The 17,605-nt window shown below is 35.8% G+C and overlaps 1 protein-coding gene across 3 annotated transcripts; it reads right to left on the bottom strand.

Annotated features, from left to right (window-relative positions):
* Window positions 1–51: 51 nt before the first annotated feature.
* Window positions 52–16,692, bottom strand: LOC104213433 (uncharacterized). 3 transcript variants are annotated; one of them, XM_009762931.2, is made up of 11 exons: window positions 16,405–16,692; window positions 15,548–15,770; window positions 12,002–12,149; window positions 10,259–10,366; window positions 8,682–8,845; window positions 7,807–7,972; window positions 7,426–7,562; window positions 3,770–4,457; window positions 2,947–3,059; window positions 1,930–2,185; window positions 52–588 (listed from the first exon to the last, which is right to left on the bottom strand). In XM_009762931.2, the coding sequence occupies exons 1-11, from the start codon at window positions 16,592–16,594 to the stop codon at window positions 298–300; spliced, it is 2,484 nt and encodes an 827-aa protein (XP_009761233.1). In that variant the 5' UTR covers window positions 16,595–16,692; the 3' UTR covers window positions 52–297. The 3 variants fall into 3 exon arrangements, with proteins under 3 accessions (XP_009761233.1, XP_009761234.1, XP_009761235.1); XM_009762932.2 differs by lacking the exon at window positions 16,405–16,692 and having other exon boundaries at window positions 12,002–12,157; window positions 15,548–15,674; XM_009762933.2 differs by lacking the exons at window positions 52–588; window positions 1,930–2,185 and adding an exon at window positions 2,381–2,551.
* Between the last annotated feature and the right edge of the window lie 913 nt (window positions 16,693–17,605).

The following is a 17,605-nucleotide window of genomic DNA, read 5'->3' as shown; positions in this document are numbered from 1 at the left end:
CTTCACAGTAAAACTGCATGTCTGGGATATTATCTTTTTATGCTCTGAAGATGATAAATTTCCACCCCATTATAATGCTTTTTCCTTTTCAGAAGACATTCATACAAAATCAATTACCATTTCATCTAGGTTCCAACAGGCTAAACTATAAAATCCCACCCAAATGATACTGTTATTAAGAGCAAAAATGTTTTTCTGCTTCATCTTCAACCTGTCACTCCTACTGCTACCGCCAACTAACCGGATAAAGAACCAAAGACGAGAAAAGAAAATACTTAGAAGAAGATATACAATAACCTACTGCTTTAGCTGTTTTTCTGGTTTTACTACAACATCATTACTGGACTCCTTTCTTTGGCTTGGTGCATCGGACTCATCATCCTCAAATGGTAGCACGACAACTGGAGTGGCAGGCACCATGTCCCACCGCTCCTTCAGAAGGCTCATGAATCTCAAAACCATTTGCCTTCGGAAAGTGAGTTCTCGGGTGAATGCATCAAAAATCAGGAAAGCAGCTATGTACTTGAATGGAACAATTAAGAGAATAGTTGCACCAAACAGTAGTGCCAGAGCAACTTCCATCGTAATCTGACAGATTTTGAAAATAAACTCAATTTAAGTGAAGACAAAATCGAGTATTAGATAAATAACATTATTACCCGAAGTTCAAGCATATATAGTAGTAGACTCAGCATTAAGCCTTTATTGACCCCTAAAATTATTACTCAAAAGTGGACCAAGATAAATAATTAGGACAATAATCTCTGTAAATCCAGAACATGCAGAATCGATCCCCTAAAGCAATTAAAAGAGATCCAGCATAGCCAATTTTTTTTAAAGAGCTACAACTAATTGTTAGAGCGGTGGTGAGGGGCTGCAGGATAGGAGGATGCGGATTGTTGATATATTATCACCCATTGTGGATTTAAGTTTAAAACCAGGTTGGGGTGGGGGGTGGAGGGGTGGAGTAGGGTTGGGGAAGGAGCAGGAGGTCATCCGAACAAGTTTCTAAAAGGAGTTAAGCTCTAAATTAAGTGCTATAAAGAAGCCAACATATCATATTAGCTCTCCCCAGAAAGTGCAACTTTTGGTCCCTCAAGAAAAATGATTCAATTTAGGTGATCGGATTTCTGAATGGTATTGGCATTAGGGATAGAGCTGCAAGTGATTGGGGATGAGAAGGTTCGTGTGATGATGAGTGGACAAGGGGACTACTGTATGTTCACTAACTTTAGCCATCGAGAAGGAAATGATTTAAAGAAAAAGGAAAGGAAATGATTTAAAAAAAAAGGAATCTTCTGACTTTAGGTATATTCACTAGCTAGTATGTTTAAAAAACAGGAGAAAAGTTAAATGATTTAGCAAACAGATTGGCTTAGACAGGTGAGAAGCATTCACCTACTGTTGCTTCTGCGGGGATTAAGATCGATTTAACAAATAGATTGGCTAGAATAATATTTACTTCATTACAGAGTTAGAACACTAAGAGCAATTTGCCCTTTTGTTCAGAACGAGAACGAAAAGATATATCACCTAAGCAACCAGACACCTAGGACATAATAATACAGTAGAAGTAATTCCAGTTGCCCGCCAATTTTTTGAAGAAAACAAATGATGTCTCTGCTACAATGTTAGGGAATTTGAGAGGGCTTACATAATCTATCTACTTCATGTGATCTAGTATCCTTCCAAAACAGCTATAATGATTCAAATAATTGAAGGGATTTACCCTTGCAGAGGATATTTAAAAGTTCCACTCCTAAGCTATTGTTATCTGTCCTTAGCAGGCATATTTTGGATAGCACACATTTTAAGCATAGCGTAAAGAAAAACAATATTTTTTCTGGCCACAGAAAGACAGACCTGATTCCGTAGCAAGTCATGTTAAATGGGAAATAACAAGCAGTTACGAAATTTCTCCGGAGATACCTGAGGTTGGCCAGCAAGAATGATTGCTCGAATCTTGAGCAGCGATACATTGAGGCTCTGCAGATATCTTTCCACCTCACGCAAGGCCTCTTTAACTGCAATAATTTTCTGTAGTGTGTTTGACGGTGGTTGATCACGTATTGTTACCTTTCCAAAATATCTTCCAAGCCGACCTTGTTCCTTGAGCCCCTTAAGTAATAACATGCCACCAGCCAAGACAATCAAGATTGCTGGGAAAACATAAGACAGCATATTCCTGGTCCCAAAAAACTGAGTGCTAAGTCACTGATTTTTTATTTTTTTTTTATTTTGGAAGTGATTGAAATTAAGGTAGATAACTTAGCAAAAAAGTCAGGAGCATGCTCACAAAATAAAGTAACTAAGTTAACACAAGTCAGCAACAAATTACTGTGATCCATCCAAAATATGTATATTCATGGGCCACATTCATTGCACATTGTGTCCTTTAAATAAAAGTGACCAAATTAACACCAGTCAGCAACAAATCACTGTGATCCTTCCTGAATATGTATAAATATTCGTGGGCCATATTCACTGCACATGTACTGGCAAAAATTTGAGAGTACAACAGAGTGTAGCACTTCCCATGAATATCCACAACCTGCAACAAGAACTCTCCAGAATGGAATGAATATGGTTTTCAGAAACTGACTAATTTTTGGATGATAAATGCTTTAAAGACCATATGGGAGTTTTAGAATGGTAACTAGAATGGTTTCTCTAATTAGCATGAATCTAATGTAAAAATTGGACGCAAGCTGGAAACAATCCCAGAAAATTGCAACTTCATACGATTCAAGAAAGATAAAAATCATTAAGACCAGTAATGAAATTATTTATCCACAAGAAATTTTCCGTGCCAAGAAAATTATGCATTCAGACTTTGTGATATTGTACGTATTCTACGCTTCCACATGTCTCATTAAACATTAAGGTATACAGGCAAACAAGATATCAATGTGAGTAGACTTCTTGACATGTGGCAATGCACTTTACCTGAATATAAGCGTATATGCAAGTGCAAGAGAAGAGGCAGTCAATAGGGGATCCTCCCAACGCCTAAGTTTCTCAAAGTTGTTTACCAAAACTGTTAAAGGAAACACAAGTTCCTGTCAAGAAAGGGGGAGAAATAATAATCAATATTACTGATAAAAGAACTAACTTGTGTTAGAATAAGAAAACACAGACAAAATACAACAAGGCTGAACTTGTAAAACCACAGATTTAACAAGATATTGCAGCCAATTTTCTTACAACAAAAACAGAAATCAATATTAGTGCCTGTCAAAAAGGGGAAAAATTTATAGCCAACTGCTGATGAAAGAACTTATCTGTGGTTAGAAAAACAAAGACAACATACATGATACAACAAGGCTGCACTTGTAAAACCACAGAACCCAACAACATATTCTTGCCAATTTCTTTGAAGAAAGAAAGAGAAAACTATCATTAGCAGTACAAACCGAGTACATTGCCATGTCTCTATCACATTAAGCTCCGCATGCAGTATTCTTCCACATGGTACTATGAAAAATGCCAGATTACAGTAATAATGGCAATTACTACTATGTTAAGAGGATAAGGGCCAACGGAACTCTTTGAATAACAAAAAAAAGAAACAGTGTATTTCCACAAGTGGGGTCCGGGGAAAATTTTAAACCTATGAATAATTTCAAAAAGGTCCTTAATTTTTTTTTCCTAAAGAAAAAGGTTGTTAATTGTTCTGGAGATATGAGATGTATATATGCAGACTAATCAATCAGAAAGTCAGAAACATTTGCAGATAGAAAGAAACAGGAAAGGAAAGAGGCAAGACAACCTTAAAAAGGTCAATGTTACTAGGTATCCCTTCAATCATAGCGGCATCAATTGTGGCTTGTGTTTTCTCTGCTACTTGATATTTATCTCTACAGGTCACTGCTGCCTTTTCAATCAAATTCATATCAGCGACAACAAGATTTTTACTGAAAACTATCCCCCGTTTCGATAGGGAGTTCTTCCAAAAAGCAAGTGAAGCACTAGAATCCCATGATGGAGACTTCATCCACTTTCGCAAGTACACACTTCCATCTATGTCAAACACATGGCTACTACTTTCTGTTGCCTCGTTTGTGGATTTAGGTGATCCCCGTGATTGATACTCTTGATCAGTCACTTTTGTAACCAATGGTCCAGCCCAACAATTAACTGCTAGAGTTTGTAATACAATGTCACCATAAGGTGCATTTTGCAAATATGAGAACTGAACCAATTTAGTTGGCTCCTCCAAGAGCTTTTGAGCATATTGAAGAGCCTGAAGTCTCCTAACAGCATTGGTAGCATAAGAAATTGCTCTTGCCTTCCCTTTCTGGGCACCATAGACATTGTACACTGATTGATCACCTTCCTCCGGTCCAAATTCTCGTATGAACTTGTATAAAGCAATTACTTCGCTGATGCATGCATACCAAACATCCCGTCTCATTTCTCCTCCCCAGTCCACAAATTCTAATACCCATGTGTCCAACCTGATACGAGTACAATAAATTTAAAACAGAATATATCTATAAGCATTTTTGTATCTGCTAAAGAAAAAATCCACTGCAAGATGCTAAACCACCTTAGAAACTGAACAAGTCAAAGAGTCAGTAAAATTAACCATTATTTTTTGTAAAGATAAAAGTAGTCATTATTACAAGTATGAATGCAGGTTACAGCTTCGGGTAGTAGGGGTTGGATATTTCATACAGCAACTTCCCATTCTTAATGGAAAAATGAAACACAAGGAAAAAAAAGAGCACATAAATGAAACGATAACTAGTTGTCCAGAAGGATGTTGCAGGGAGAACTTGACATCAAAACACAAGGAAAATAAACGAACAAAAAAGACATCATATGAAACTATAATTCCAGTCGGAGAACTTGTATAGTCAACTAACATGGGGAAGGACAAATGATTTTAGGATCGTCTAACATGCAAATCTAGGCTTGAATCAAAGCATGAAATTTGTCTGCAGTAATTGGGAGAAAGAAGAAACAAGGGAACATCTCTGTCCCAAGGCCGAAATGACTTTGACAAAGTGCCTAATAAAATAAATCGCGTGGTTAAGGATTCAGATCAGGTGCAAATTACTAGTTACATTCAGAGGCGGATCTAGGATTTCTAGAACATGAGTGCACCGCTAAAGGAAGGAGAGAAAAACTAGTAATAAGTGGGAATTGATCCTTGTTCCTTTGGGTAAATAGTTCAGTATTCAACCAAGTGCACCATTCAACTTTTTGGAGCATGGGCCAACAGATAATATTAGAATAGTTCTAGAAAATACATACACAAAATACCTTGTGTGGTAGAGAGACCATGGGTTCACGTGCCCTGTAATCTGGGCTATAAATCCGCCAGTGTTAGTCATATGACAATTTTGGTGATTAGTTAATGTACTTCCTTTTAAGATTGGCATGAATATGTGAAACTTGAAGTTAGGATGTAACTAAAAGCATTTCCAGGCCTACTTCCTTCTGTCCTAAATGGGATTGTCTCAATTATGGCTCCTGGTTTCTTTTAACGAAATGGAATGGTTAAGGAAGTCAAAATAATACATCTATTACCAGTAAAGTACAATAAGGAATACTATAATATCTAAAAATACATTCGAAAAAAAGAAAAGAAAAAGACAGCCCCAATCACAATCTGACCATTCCCATCAACACATACTAGAATGTCTTTCTTATATGCAACACTCGTCCACACACATTAAATAGTATGATGACTTCAGTAGCATAGTATTGAGCAATGCCTAAAGTTGAAGCAGTAATCAAGTTTCGGAAGACCGAGGAAAGCTAGTTTGTTTGCCAAAATAGGTGGAAGTTCTTTCATTGATAGGTTAGTCAAGAATGCATAACTGTGTGCGTGTTGCACTCCCCAATTCCTGCAGGGTACATTTAAGTTCAAGCAAGCTTTGAAAAGAATTAAGAGAATCTGAACTATGAAATTTTCTTCATGGATTTATTCTTAAATCTAAAGGTTTGAACTCCTAGATTAGTCTCTTCCATTCAAGTAAAATGTATACAACAACAACAACAACAACATCCCAGTATAATCCCACAAGTGGGGTCTGGGGAGGTTAATATGTACGCAGGCCTTACCCCTACCCCGAGGGGCAGAGAGACTGTTTCCAGGAGACCCTCGGCTCAAGAGAGCAACAAGAGACGATATATTAGTACTATCAATAGACTCATAATAAAATAACATAAAATACATAACATAAAATAACAAAATAACAGCAATATAAGAAATATAGGAAATACGAAAAGGATGGAAAGTATACTAATATCCAACAGATAAAGCCCTGCATCAGTAGTTGATCAATAGCATCCTAAGACTAACTCCTAACTGGCTATTCTCACTCTAGTGTGCTGTAGAAATATTCACAACTTCCCCCTAACCTACAACCTTAATGCTCGACCTCCACAATTCTCTGTCAAGGGCTATGTCCTCAGTAATCCTAAGTCATGCCATGTCCTGTTTGATCACCTCTCCCCTATATTTCTTAGGTCTCCCTTTACCTCTCCTCGTGCCCACCACAGCCAGTCGCTCACACCTCCTCACTGGTGCACCAGTGCTCCTCCTCTGAATGTGCCCGAACCATCTGAGTCTTACTTCCCGCATCTTGTCCTCTATGGAGGCCACGCCCACCTTCTCTCGAATATCTTCATACCTAATCTTATCCATCCTTGTATGCCCGCACATCCATCTCAGCATCCTCGTCTCTGCTACTTTCATCTTCTGGATGTGTGAGTTCTTAACCGGCCAACACTCGGTCCCATACAACATAGCAGGCCTAACCACTGCTCTATAAAACGTACCTTTCAAGTAAAATGTATAACAGAATGAATTTACTCAGGGGTTTAAAAGAAGAATTATGCAAGGTGTGGGGTCAAGATGCATTGTGATAAACTTAAGGCAAGAAAACTTGAAAACCCACGCAGAGTTTAGTCTTGTTCTCTTGTTCAAGTGAAGTGTCCTAAATAATATATTTTTTCATATATTTATCAGTCATATAGTCAGATTCTTACTTAATACTTATCAAAAGAAAGAAAAAAGTTAGATTCTGTTATGGTTCAAGATAAGATTAGATGAACCGGTTCCTCCTCTTATCTGGATCTTCTTACAGAAAATAATGGTTGACATAATCTCCCTTCTTTTGTCTCTATGAGATGTGACAGTGGTCTCTCCTAGACGTGATAAAACAGGTAGAAGTGTAAAGTGAGCATAACTTTTTGGAAAGCTATAGGTTCTGAGGAGAGATCTTTCTATATAGAATGTGATCTTAAGAAGCTGAAACAATTGACAGGTGGCCATTAAATGTATGTGCTGTCATGAAGGCTTAATTTGAGGCTCTACTTGAAGCTTGAAAGATGCCAAGATAAGTTCCATCCGAAGGGAAAAAAAAGGAAATGATACAGCCCAAATGGGATTGGTTGGAGAAGCTTACTCACTGAGGACCTGAAGTGACAGATACAGCAGAATCTAGAAGGTCAAATCCCAGAGGCCCAACTCTTGTTCTCTTTACGAGTGAACCTTCTACTGTAAGATCCAATCTTGATGCATTTCTTTTTCCCATCAAACCAACTGCCTGAAAGACATCAGAATTGATTATATAACAAGTGTGCATAATGTTCAACTAGCCAAATTAAACGAATTTCATCAGCCATTTGGCTCAATTATTAGGAGTATAAAGGAAAAATAGAAACTAAACTTTACACTCAAGGATGAAGTACTTTCATTACCAGAAAGAGACTTCCATTGACAGCGATGGGTTAGGACACCTCACGAGACCTTTACACTTTCTTTGGAAGTATATAATTATTAATGAGTACCTCAAAGTAAAGGGCTCTATCAGTCAAAATTAGTTTTCCAGGCCATGCCATATTATTCTCCCATTTAAGAACAGGGTGTTTTCCGCCAGAAGCAATGCACAAGATTCTCTCATTGTGGAGCTGGGCGGAATCTTTAAACTGGTATGACTTCCTTCCTTCATGCACTCTAAAATAAGAAAATAAGCATCAGAAAAATTATACTGGTGAATTCCAAATTTCAAGCTTAGTCAAGAGTTTTCTTCATAAGTACCTTCTAATAAATGCGAATAAGAATCAATAACAAAATTTCCCCCATTACCGAAAAGGATAGGACTACTCAAAATATTAATAAAACCAAACAACTAGAATGTTAAGAAAATGAAAGAAATTGCAGGAGATTTCACAAATGAATATTCTGAAGCTTTCGTATTCATCTGAAAATACTTGCCCTATTCAGTTTTATGTGATACGTTAACTTCTCATACTCAAGTGGACTAGTTTTCTGGCATATTTTTTTACGTGGATTTAACATTAGTTGGTTGGGGGTCTACGATGTGATACTAAAGTATGACCGGGGGAGATACATGCTAACTATGGGTAGGAAGCAGGAACCATTATGTAAAAAAAAGTTATTAAAAAAGAAACAGTTACTCAGTGGTATGTCAAACTCTTATTGAATTTTAACACTTAACAGTATGGCAAATTGTCGAGAAATCCTGCTTCAGCTTTTGATTTGTCAAATTAATAAACTAGATATTCTCTAAGAATTACGACTTTCTGAGTATGTGAGCTGATAATCTACCATAAATTTGACTTGTGCAATCACATGCACTTAACATAATAACACTTTGGAGAAGAAGCTTTTGTAAAGGAAACTAAAAAGAGAGGGTTCTCACTTGAGAAGTTCACCGATATATGTGGACCATGAGGTAAATGAGATGCCCTGATCGTTACCAGCAAGAGCTTTGAAAAGGTTGTGTGCTGTTGTCCAATCAGCTATACCAGCAACAGCAGGAGCAATACGAACAAAAGCCTCTTCTCCAACTAGTCTTCTCTTTAGCTTCAGCAGGAACAGAATATTTAGGTTACAGCAACAGAAGTATATGCAAGAAAGCCTAGAAAAATAAATTAGTCTTTTTCAAACACAAGAAGCTTGACGTCATATATTTGTGTTCATAGTAAAAGTACAATCACGAAATACTCAGTTGAATATAATAATAATGGAGAAGCCATCTTTCCAAGATTGCAAATATAAAATACCCTAGCACATTAAGGAGAACTTTTTATTTTTGATCGTCAAGGAAGCAATTAGGATACATGGAAAGCAAAAGTGAGGTCTGCACTAAATATGACCGAGAACCAAAAGATTTTGCTCCTCATTGCATTCACCTCCAGCCTCTCCTGTCCTAAACCTTCTTCATTCTCAGCAATTTCTTCTGTAAATTTTAATAGATAAATATATAATAGTCATTGATATTGCCACCGAGGGGTGTCCACCTATATACTCTTCAGAGATACAAAATGGTTTAGAAAAAAGAAAACCAACTGTTCTGTACACAATGCAAGGTTCTCCAAGAGATTCTACAAAACGAAATGGTAGTAATAAGCCCAAGTCTCCTACTCTCCTTACACCAGCCCGGAAAAAGTGACCCCGAGATAGAATTGAATCTAGTAACTACATCTTCACTTCCGTTCATATTTAAAACTATGTCAAGCATTTCCAGTTTATTCACCCCAAAAATGCACTATAATGACTGCAAAGGATTTTATCATCCACCATTTTACAGCACATTTACGCATAAACTATTCACTGTTTCAGTTATATTAAATGTTTGAGGTCGTCTTTGGAAAAAATCAAGCAGCCTCCAAAATTATACTCAGTTAAGTGGGACAGTCAAGCTTGATCTGACTGCACAAAGGAGAACAAAACTTTTTTCCCATCTCTCCTGCTCAAAAGAAGATATTGTTAGCAGTATTCCAAATCTATCAAATCCAAGTTAGAAATCTAGGGAGCACCACCAGCAAACCTCAGCTTACTTGATTAAACAGGCATCCTCACTGAAATAAACGAACAATCGAAAAGAAAAGAGAACGTTGGCATACAAAGAATATCCTACCATCCACACCACAAGAACAAACTGAGGAAAGAAAAGGAAGGCAAAAAACAGAAAGAAAAGACAGAATAAAGTGGATTCTTGGCAGAGAGGTCAAAAAGATGGTATCACCTAACCATATCAGTTCTAGAGCATACACATCACCAGAAGTTTATCTTCTTTGGCAGATCATCAGAAGAGTAATACAAGGTGCTATACAATTGTAGCTGATGCTAACTTATTTATCCAGCAGCTCACTTTTAAAATGCATCTTTAGTTAGATTAACAGCTTAACACAAACAGCCTAAAGCCAACAATCTAGGCCTAAAGACCCACGTTACATACAACCTATCATCAAATCTGAAGATCAGAGAAAGAACCTGGAGAGAGTGCTTCTCTGAAACTTTAGCTTGGGAGTCTCCTCTGCTCCTATATGGTCGCTCCCAGGCAAGCATAGTTACGAAAATCAGTCTCTGGAATGCAGGTTCCTGCAATCACATCTTAAAATATTAATAATGAGTAGATATAAATCTTAAGTTTTATCACTCATTCCTATCTGAAAATATCGAGTTTGTATTTTGTTTAAGCAAAATTCTAGAGACACTTCAGGCATGGAAAAGAAAACTAACTAACTGGAAACGTTCCTATTCCTAGAGGGCCAAGGAGAGATCTCAAGGTTTCTATCTTTGTTTTTCTTCTTCTCTTCCTTGATCTGAATGGTTCAAACCAACATTTAACTGATCCTATACTACCGCTTTCAGAGCATGCTGAATCAACACAGCAGCAAAATTTAGTTCTTCATCATCAAAGACAAAATATCCAGCAAGATATTGAAACTTCTTTTAGAAACAAAAACAAAAAGTAGAATTAAAAACATTATAACATCCATATATAAAGAGATGATGACTAACAGGATCACAAAGATACTCCAAGCCAACTAAGAGTTACATGTTCTCTTCTTCAGTTTTGGTTTGTCTTTTGTTAACTCATCAAGAAGCAGAGATCACTCTAAGGAATAGGGCTTAACCGGACAAGAAACTTTTCACCATATTTTAAAGCTAATAAATGGAAAACTGGGCTCTAGGCTCTAGCTTAATTTGATTGGAGGTAGGGGTGTCAATGGTTCGGTTCGACCGGTTATTTTATAAAATTTGTACCATACTAATTTTTCGGTTATTCTATTATATATAACCAAAATTAGACTTTTCGAAACCGTCCCAATCATGCCGGTTTCTCTTCGGTATCGGTACGGTTCGGTTAATTTTCGGTATTTTTTTATATCATGTAAAATTCACCAGTAGAAGTAGAATGCAATAACATGCGTTCTTTTATAGGACTTAGAAAAGCTCTCTAGACATTTTTACTGTTTAAAGAGTGATGAATTAAAAAAAAAAAAAGAGATGGCTAGAGAGTAGATCCATCAACTATTCTACAACATCGTAAAAGAAATCAAACAAAGGCAAAGAAAATATAAATCAGACGAGCTGAAAGATATACCAAGCTGGGACTCAAGAATAAAGTCTATAGAAGATTAAATATTCAAAAAGATAAATCCAAATTATATGAAAGGAAACATATTTAGTATATTGTAGTTTGCTACTCATAATCGCTAGATACTTTGTGTCTTGCTAATAAAGATATTTGAAATAACTTAGTTTAAGTAGAAGTAGCATAATAGGTTTTAGGAATTAGTATTTTGAGTTTAATTACTTGTTGGCTTGTAATAGTTTTCATAATTTCAAGGCCCAAAGAAAATTTAATACATTATTACTTTTAAACTTACTAAATAAATATATTTTCTACATGTAAAATTTATTCGGTACGGTTCGGTATTTTTTCGGTCTACCCTAATTATCGGTGCGGTTATAGATTTATATAAAAACCTACGGTTTCTTAAAAAGAAACCTAAAAATCGACTCGGTACGGTACGGTTCGGTCGGTTTAGTCGGTTTTCAAATATCCATTGACACCCCTAATTGGAGGGTGGGATTCAGGAGCAAACTGAACATAAGACTTCTAGCTCCAAAAAGTTTTTCAGTCTCACAAAGGCAAAGAATAGATGTTATGCTCATCAAAAAGCTAATGGAAGACTAGAAAGGAAACATGAAGTTAAGCCAACAAACCTTCAGGCAAGGATGAAGAAGAGAAGAATCCTTTGACAGAAACCTAAAGCAGCAGTATTCAACCAAACTGCGAGCATCACTATGAACAGATTCAGGACCAATTGCTTTGAATATCTTCTGCATTTTCTTCCCAGTCAATCCGTTCATCCTGCACATCTATCATATGTCGTATACAAGTCCAGAGTTTAATTAAAAAAACACATATAGTACTCATCATTGGTTTGTCCAGCATTGAAGCTAACCACAGATATCAAAAATGGTAAGCTCAACTCCACAAGTTTTAACACTCAATCGCAAGAATGACTTCCTAAAAGGAGTGAAGGTTGCAAGGACAAGGATTTAGAAAAATGTCAAAAACTTCTGCATCACCTAACTCCAAGAGGATTAAGAAATATGTTTCACCATATCATGATAGTTTTTACTTTAATTTTTGTTGGATTTTTTCCTTAAACCAATTAAACTCCCTCACTCCATTTCCCCCTCTCTACAATAACAATAACAACTACCTTCAATCCCAATCTAGCTAGTTGGCTACATGACTCCTCCATATCCATTGTGCTTTTTCTAATGCCAATAACTTATCTTTTAAGACAAATTATGGTTTTCTAAAACTAAAGTTTCTCTAAACACCACCCTTATCCCTAAACTGACATATAAATCTCTAACCAAACTAAACAAACTCCTGACAAGCACCAAAGCAAATATTACTGTCCAACACCAACCAAATCTATATCTCAACTAGTCAGCGTAGCCTATATGAATCCTCTGCTTCCACTGTGTTCTTAAGTAACTTTGCATGGATTTCAAGGATAATGACCAAACCAAAAATTGTGATTAGAATAGACTTCGAGAATTTCTTCATCTAGAAGTTTTGAAATCCTAACCTAGTATGTCCCAACGACGCCCAAGATTTGGATGTGCTCAAATGTGACACATAATGAGAGGCTAAATTTTTTTACCCCCCTCTGTGGCATTTTATTCAACAGAAACTGATTGTGCACAAAGCTTAACAAATTAAATCAACCGATGTATGCCTTTTACGTTATATTTTTTAGTGAAGATATTACCATTCAAATTATATTGGAAATGCATTAATGTACAAGTTAAAATTTTGTGTAACTTGATGAAAACATGACATCATGTATTCATGTTAGAACTTGAACTATTAATTAAATTTCAACTCTTTCAAAGATATGAAATTGCATCAAATACTACTCCTTCTATTTCGATTTATATGAGTCTTTTATTTTGGTTGTTCCATCAATATATCATATTACACAAACTTTCACAAATTTCAAAATTTACATTAACTAACCAATCAAACTTTAATGTGATGTTTTCTCTGTCAAACAAACATTGTATGTATCGCCTAAATAGCAACTACCACTTATACTATATACAAGTCAAATGAACATCTTGAATTTCATGCCCAATCAAATGGTGCCAACTAAATGATATGAGGGAGAATTAATGAAAGTGACTTATATAAAAAGATAGTGAGTCAAATATTATAGATGTTTCAAAATGGAAAGTGTGATGGAGGGAATACAATTTTTTTCTTTCTTAAGGCCTAGTTCACGTCAGCCCATGCCAGCATGTCTACAACAGACATACCATTTCTTTCATGTTATTCAAACATCAAGAAGCGCACTTCTTATAAGAAAAAAGAGGCTGCTATTTTATTCATTGTAGCAATTTGTTCCCAGTAAGGGTGTGTTTGGTAAGAAGGAAAACATTTTCCGGAAAATATTTCCTAATTTTCCCATGTTTGGTTGGCTTTTTCCCTATCAAAAGAAGGGAAAACATTTTCCAAAACTCTTCTTCAACCTTTCCCACCCTATTCCCCATCCCCACCAACCCACCCTACCCCAACCCTACCCCCTACCCTACCCCCATCCTAAATAGAAATATTATTAAGAGTATTTTCTTTTCATGACGTAGACAGAGTACTTTCTTTTTAATTTCAACAAAATGAAAAAAAAATTTCATAATGTAAAAAAGTATTTTCATTCATTTCAACAAAAAAAAGTACTTTCTTTTCATGACGTAGAAAAAGTATTTTCTTTCATTTCAACAAAAAAAGTACTTTCTTTTTATGGTGTAGAAAAAGTATTTTCTTTTATTTCAACAAAATATAGTAAAAAGTATTTTCTTTCATTTCAACAAAATGAGTACTTTTTCATGTTGTAGAAAGAGTACTTTCTTTTTCAAAAAAAAAATTGTATTTTCTTTTTGTTATGTAGCACAAATTTCAATGTTATTTTTACGTGAAAAAGTAAAGCAGTACATTAGTCCCTTTGGGTTTGTGTGAATTTTTAAAAGAATAATTAAACTCTTGAAGAAAATAGTGTCCTCAAAACGTTGGGTATTTGGGGGAGAGGGGTAAGAAAAGTGCACAAAAAAATTATTTTCCTAAAAAATATTTTCTACTCTCTAAACAAACACTAGAAAATATTTTCCAGCAAAAGTTTTTCACTCACCAATCAAACAAGGGAAAATAAGTGATAAAATCACTCATTTTCCAGGAAAATATTTTCTAGGAAAAACATTTTCCTTCGTACCAAACACACCCTAAGTAAGCTATGTAATCAGATTGCTCATATATCCAGTCACATATACGAATATACTCCCCATCCAGAATACCTAACGGTTTAGCTTTAATACTGCATGGGTCGATACATACAACGCCTAGTATCCATCATTTAAAGTTAGGACTACTAGAGTATCTAATCCCATTCGCTCCACTAACTTGTGTCTCTCAGTGTTGGCCCAACAAAGTGTTTTGCCATTGGTGTTCTTTCTCATCTTTACGCATTTCAACACTCAACCAAAAATTCTCTCTGCCTCTACCATACTCCAGTTTTTCTTCTGTATTCACCCATTCAGAACATTTCGTTAATCAGCTTAAGTACATTCTTGAAGGACTTTATCTGAATGAATTGTCTCCTAAAAGAACTCTTTGTCAACAGAGATAGGACCGCTAAAGTGTCCAGAGAGGACTTTCTGAAGAGTCCATGACCCTGAAGAAAACCTAGGAGAAAGAGAGTTTCTCTAGAACCAATCAAGAAAGAAAAACAGGGGGGGGGGGGAGAGAGAGAGAGAAGGAGACTTCTCTTGAAACCAATTTAGTCTTAATAACATGTTCAGTGGCAAACTTTTCACACTGAACTATTATAGGAGTATGATTCCTGTCACTGACTTGTCTAATAAAGTGCCTAAAATGACCTTTTAAGGGTCCATCAACTCAGGAAATTTTTTGACAAAATAACTATGCAGAATATCTTTTAAGAAAATATTTCTCTTCTGTACAAATAAGGTTCTAGCACATGCTCAACAAACATAAAGAGGAGGACTCCTTGGCATGAGGAGATGTCCCAAATTAACTTAGATCTAACGGGGGGCCTGCCTTTTTGGAAGGATATTCACCACGAACTCAAAAAATCACAATTAAAGCAGGCACTTCCAAGATATATACAGTACATAAAATCAAGCAGTTTGTGCAGAAATAAGTGGTTCCAATTAATGTGACCACAAAATGTGTCTTACCTGCTAAATTGCTCAATGGAAAGAATAGCAGCAACAGAAAGATCACCATTCGGTGTTTGGCTATCAACAGTCTGCTCAGCCATGAATGTGTCCTCCATATCTTGAGTATCATTATTCACACTGATTCTTTTATCATTTACAGTTTTTACCAGCGGTGAAGTAACTTCATTGAAAAAGTTTTGTGTCTTTGACAGCCAGTGATTTACAGATTCTTGCACTCTACCTGTAACAGGAGGTGACTATATCTGAGCAAGACTTAATAAGCTCAGAGAGCTACTTGTTGGAAAACTGAAATAACCAATCTAATAACTGTTTAGTTGCTAACCTAACAGGAAAGGTGAACCTAAACTATCAGCATTTTTTGTTTTTTTGGGATATAGTTTCTCATGTAACATGTCAAGAAGAACAAAAGGTTACCTTTGATTATTACTTCAACTCGTCTGCATAATCACATAGCACAAAACATGACATCTTAAAGTAGCTCATTACATCTGTGAAGCTTAATTACAAACATAATAAAGCACTAGAACTACCACCCCCAAGCCATAGAAGGGGAAAAAATCAATATTGGTGAAAACATACTGTCAATAACCTCAACAGATTCAATCTTCAATCAATTTCCACTTTTGCGGAGGGTGCATCAAGGTCATTTACAGTGGAAAACCAGTCCCGGTGGAAACTTCTGCTTCAATTAACAAGGGGAGAAGTTTGTCCCAAGGCCAATTCAACTATTCTTACTGACATACGCTAACTAAAAAGACACTGGACCTAATTAAATGAATCCTGAAATCATAAATAAATAAAAAAGACCAAGAAGAAATAAATAGAAGTAGGGAAAATGAAATTGGTGAACTCACTGGTACCAATATCATTGAACTTCCACTTCCTATCACCCACAAAATTGAACTTGAACTTATGGTCCGAAGAAGAATTGTTGGTGCAGCACAGAATCTTGGGCGAAAATGGATGATTATGGTGGTAAGGGAGAGCATAAAAAGCTGGTGATGGGCTAAGTAGTTCTACTCCTGCAAGTAATTTGCTGTGCATCTTTTTTGTCCTTTTGGCTCTCAACTTTCAACAACTATTTAGTTTTGTTCTCATTATTCTGAGAAGGAAGATTATTTGTGGAGTGTTTTTGTAGAGAACTGAACACAGTTATGTTCTAAAATTTTATTTTGTCACGTTTCCGTGTATGAACAAATTTGTAAGGCAAAAATAACCTCATAAACATTTGTATAAACACAAAATAAAACAACATTTGTATAAACACAAAATAAAACTTGTCGTAATCTTTCTTAGTTTTTCCTCTCTTTTTTTTTGTTTTCTATTTATTTTTTGGATCTGACATCGAAATAATGCATCGTACGGTCTGCTTGCTTTATGGATGAAGTTGGCGGGTCAAAGCTCGTTAGTTTTTCATCCGGTTATTCAAATATAGCGAGCGTTTACAAAGTTATTAAAAAATAACTATTACTATTTTACTGCAATAGAAATGGGTCCAGCATAATATATTTAAGATTGGTGTACCTGTATATGAACTTCCAGCATATTATGCTGGAATTCCAACACGCGAAAAATTACAACATAATATACTGGAAATTGGAGCACATGTGTATAACTTTAGCATATTATACTAGACCGGTATATTATACTGGAACTCCAATATATTATGCTGGAACTCCATTATAATATGCTGGAGTTCTAGTATACTTATGATGTAACTCCAAGCTGGAAAGTATTTTTCGGATTTTGAATAGTATTTTCGTTCAGATTTATATTTACATAAAAAAATGACTAAATTTCGATTACTTTTGAAATTGTGGTTATTTTTGAATGACCACTTGTAAATCTGGTTATTTTTTAATTTGTACCGCTTTTCATATTTGGGAACGTGTAAATAATTCTTATGGGCCTCTTTGAAGACTTGAAGTTCTGGAAACTAACATTTGGTCCCCTAATTTCCAACCTTGGCTATAATCTCATAATATGGAGTATCTTTTTTTCATAAATTGAAGTCATCTTTAAAAAGCTTGCCTAAATGGACGACAATCCACTGGT

The sequence above is a fragment of the Nicotiana sylvestris genome, chromosome 1 (genome assembly GCF_000393655.2).
Source record: "Nicotiana sylvestris chromosome 1, ASM39365v2, whole genome shotgun sequence".
NCBI lineage: Eukaryota > Viridiplantae > Streptophyta > Magnoliopsida > Solanales > Solanaceae > Nicotiana > Nicotiana sylvestris.
The sequence above is the reverse complement of the archived record's forward strand: the minus strand, read 5'-3'. Positions and strand labels throughout refer to the sequence as shown.

Coding starts and splice junctions, on each gene's coding strand:
- LOC104213433 (XM_009762931.2), bottom strand. CDS start 16,594: ATGCACAGCAAATTACTTGCAGGAGTAGAACTACTTAGCCCATCACCA. Junction 12,150..15,547: donor TCCATTGAGCAATTTAGCAG/GTAAGACACATT, acceptor ATAGATGTGCAG/GATGAACGGATTGACTGGGA. Junction 589..1,929: donor TTCTTGCTGGCCAACCTCAG/GTATCTCCGGAG, acceptor AAAATCTGTCAG/ATTACGATGGAAGTTGCTCT.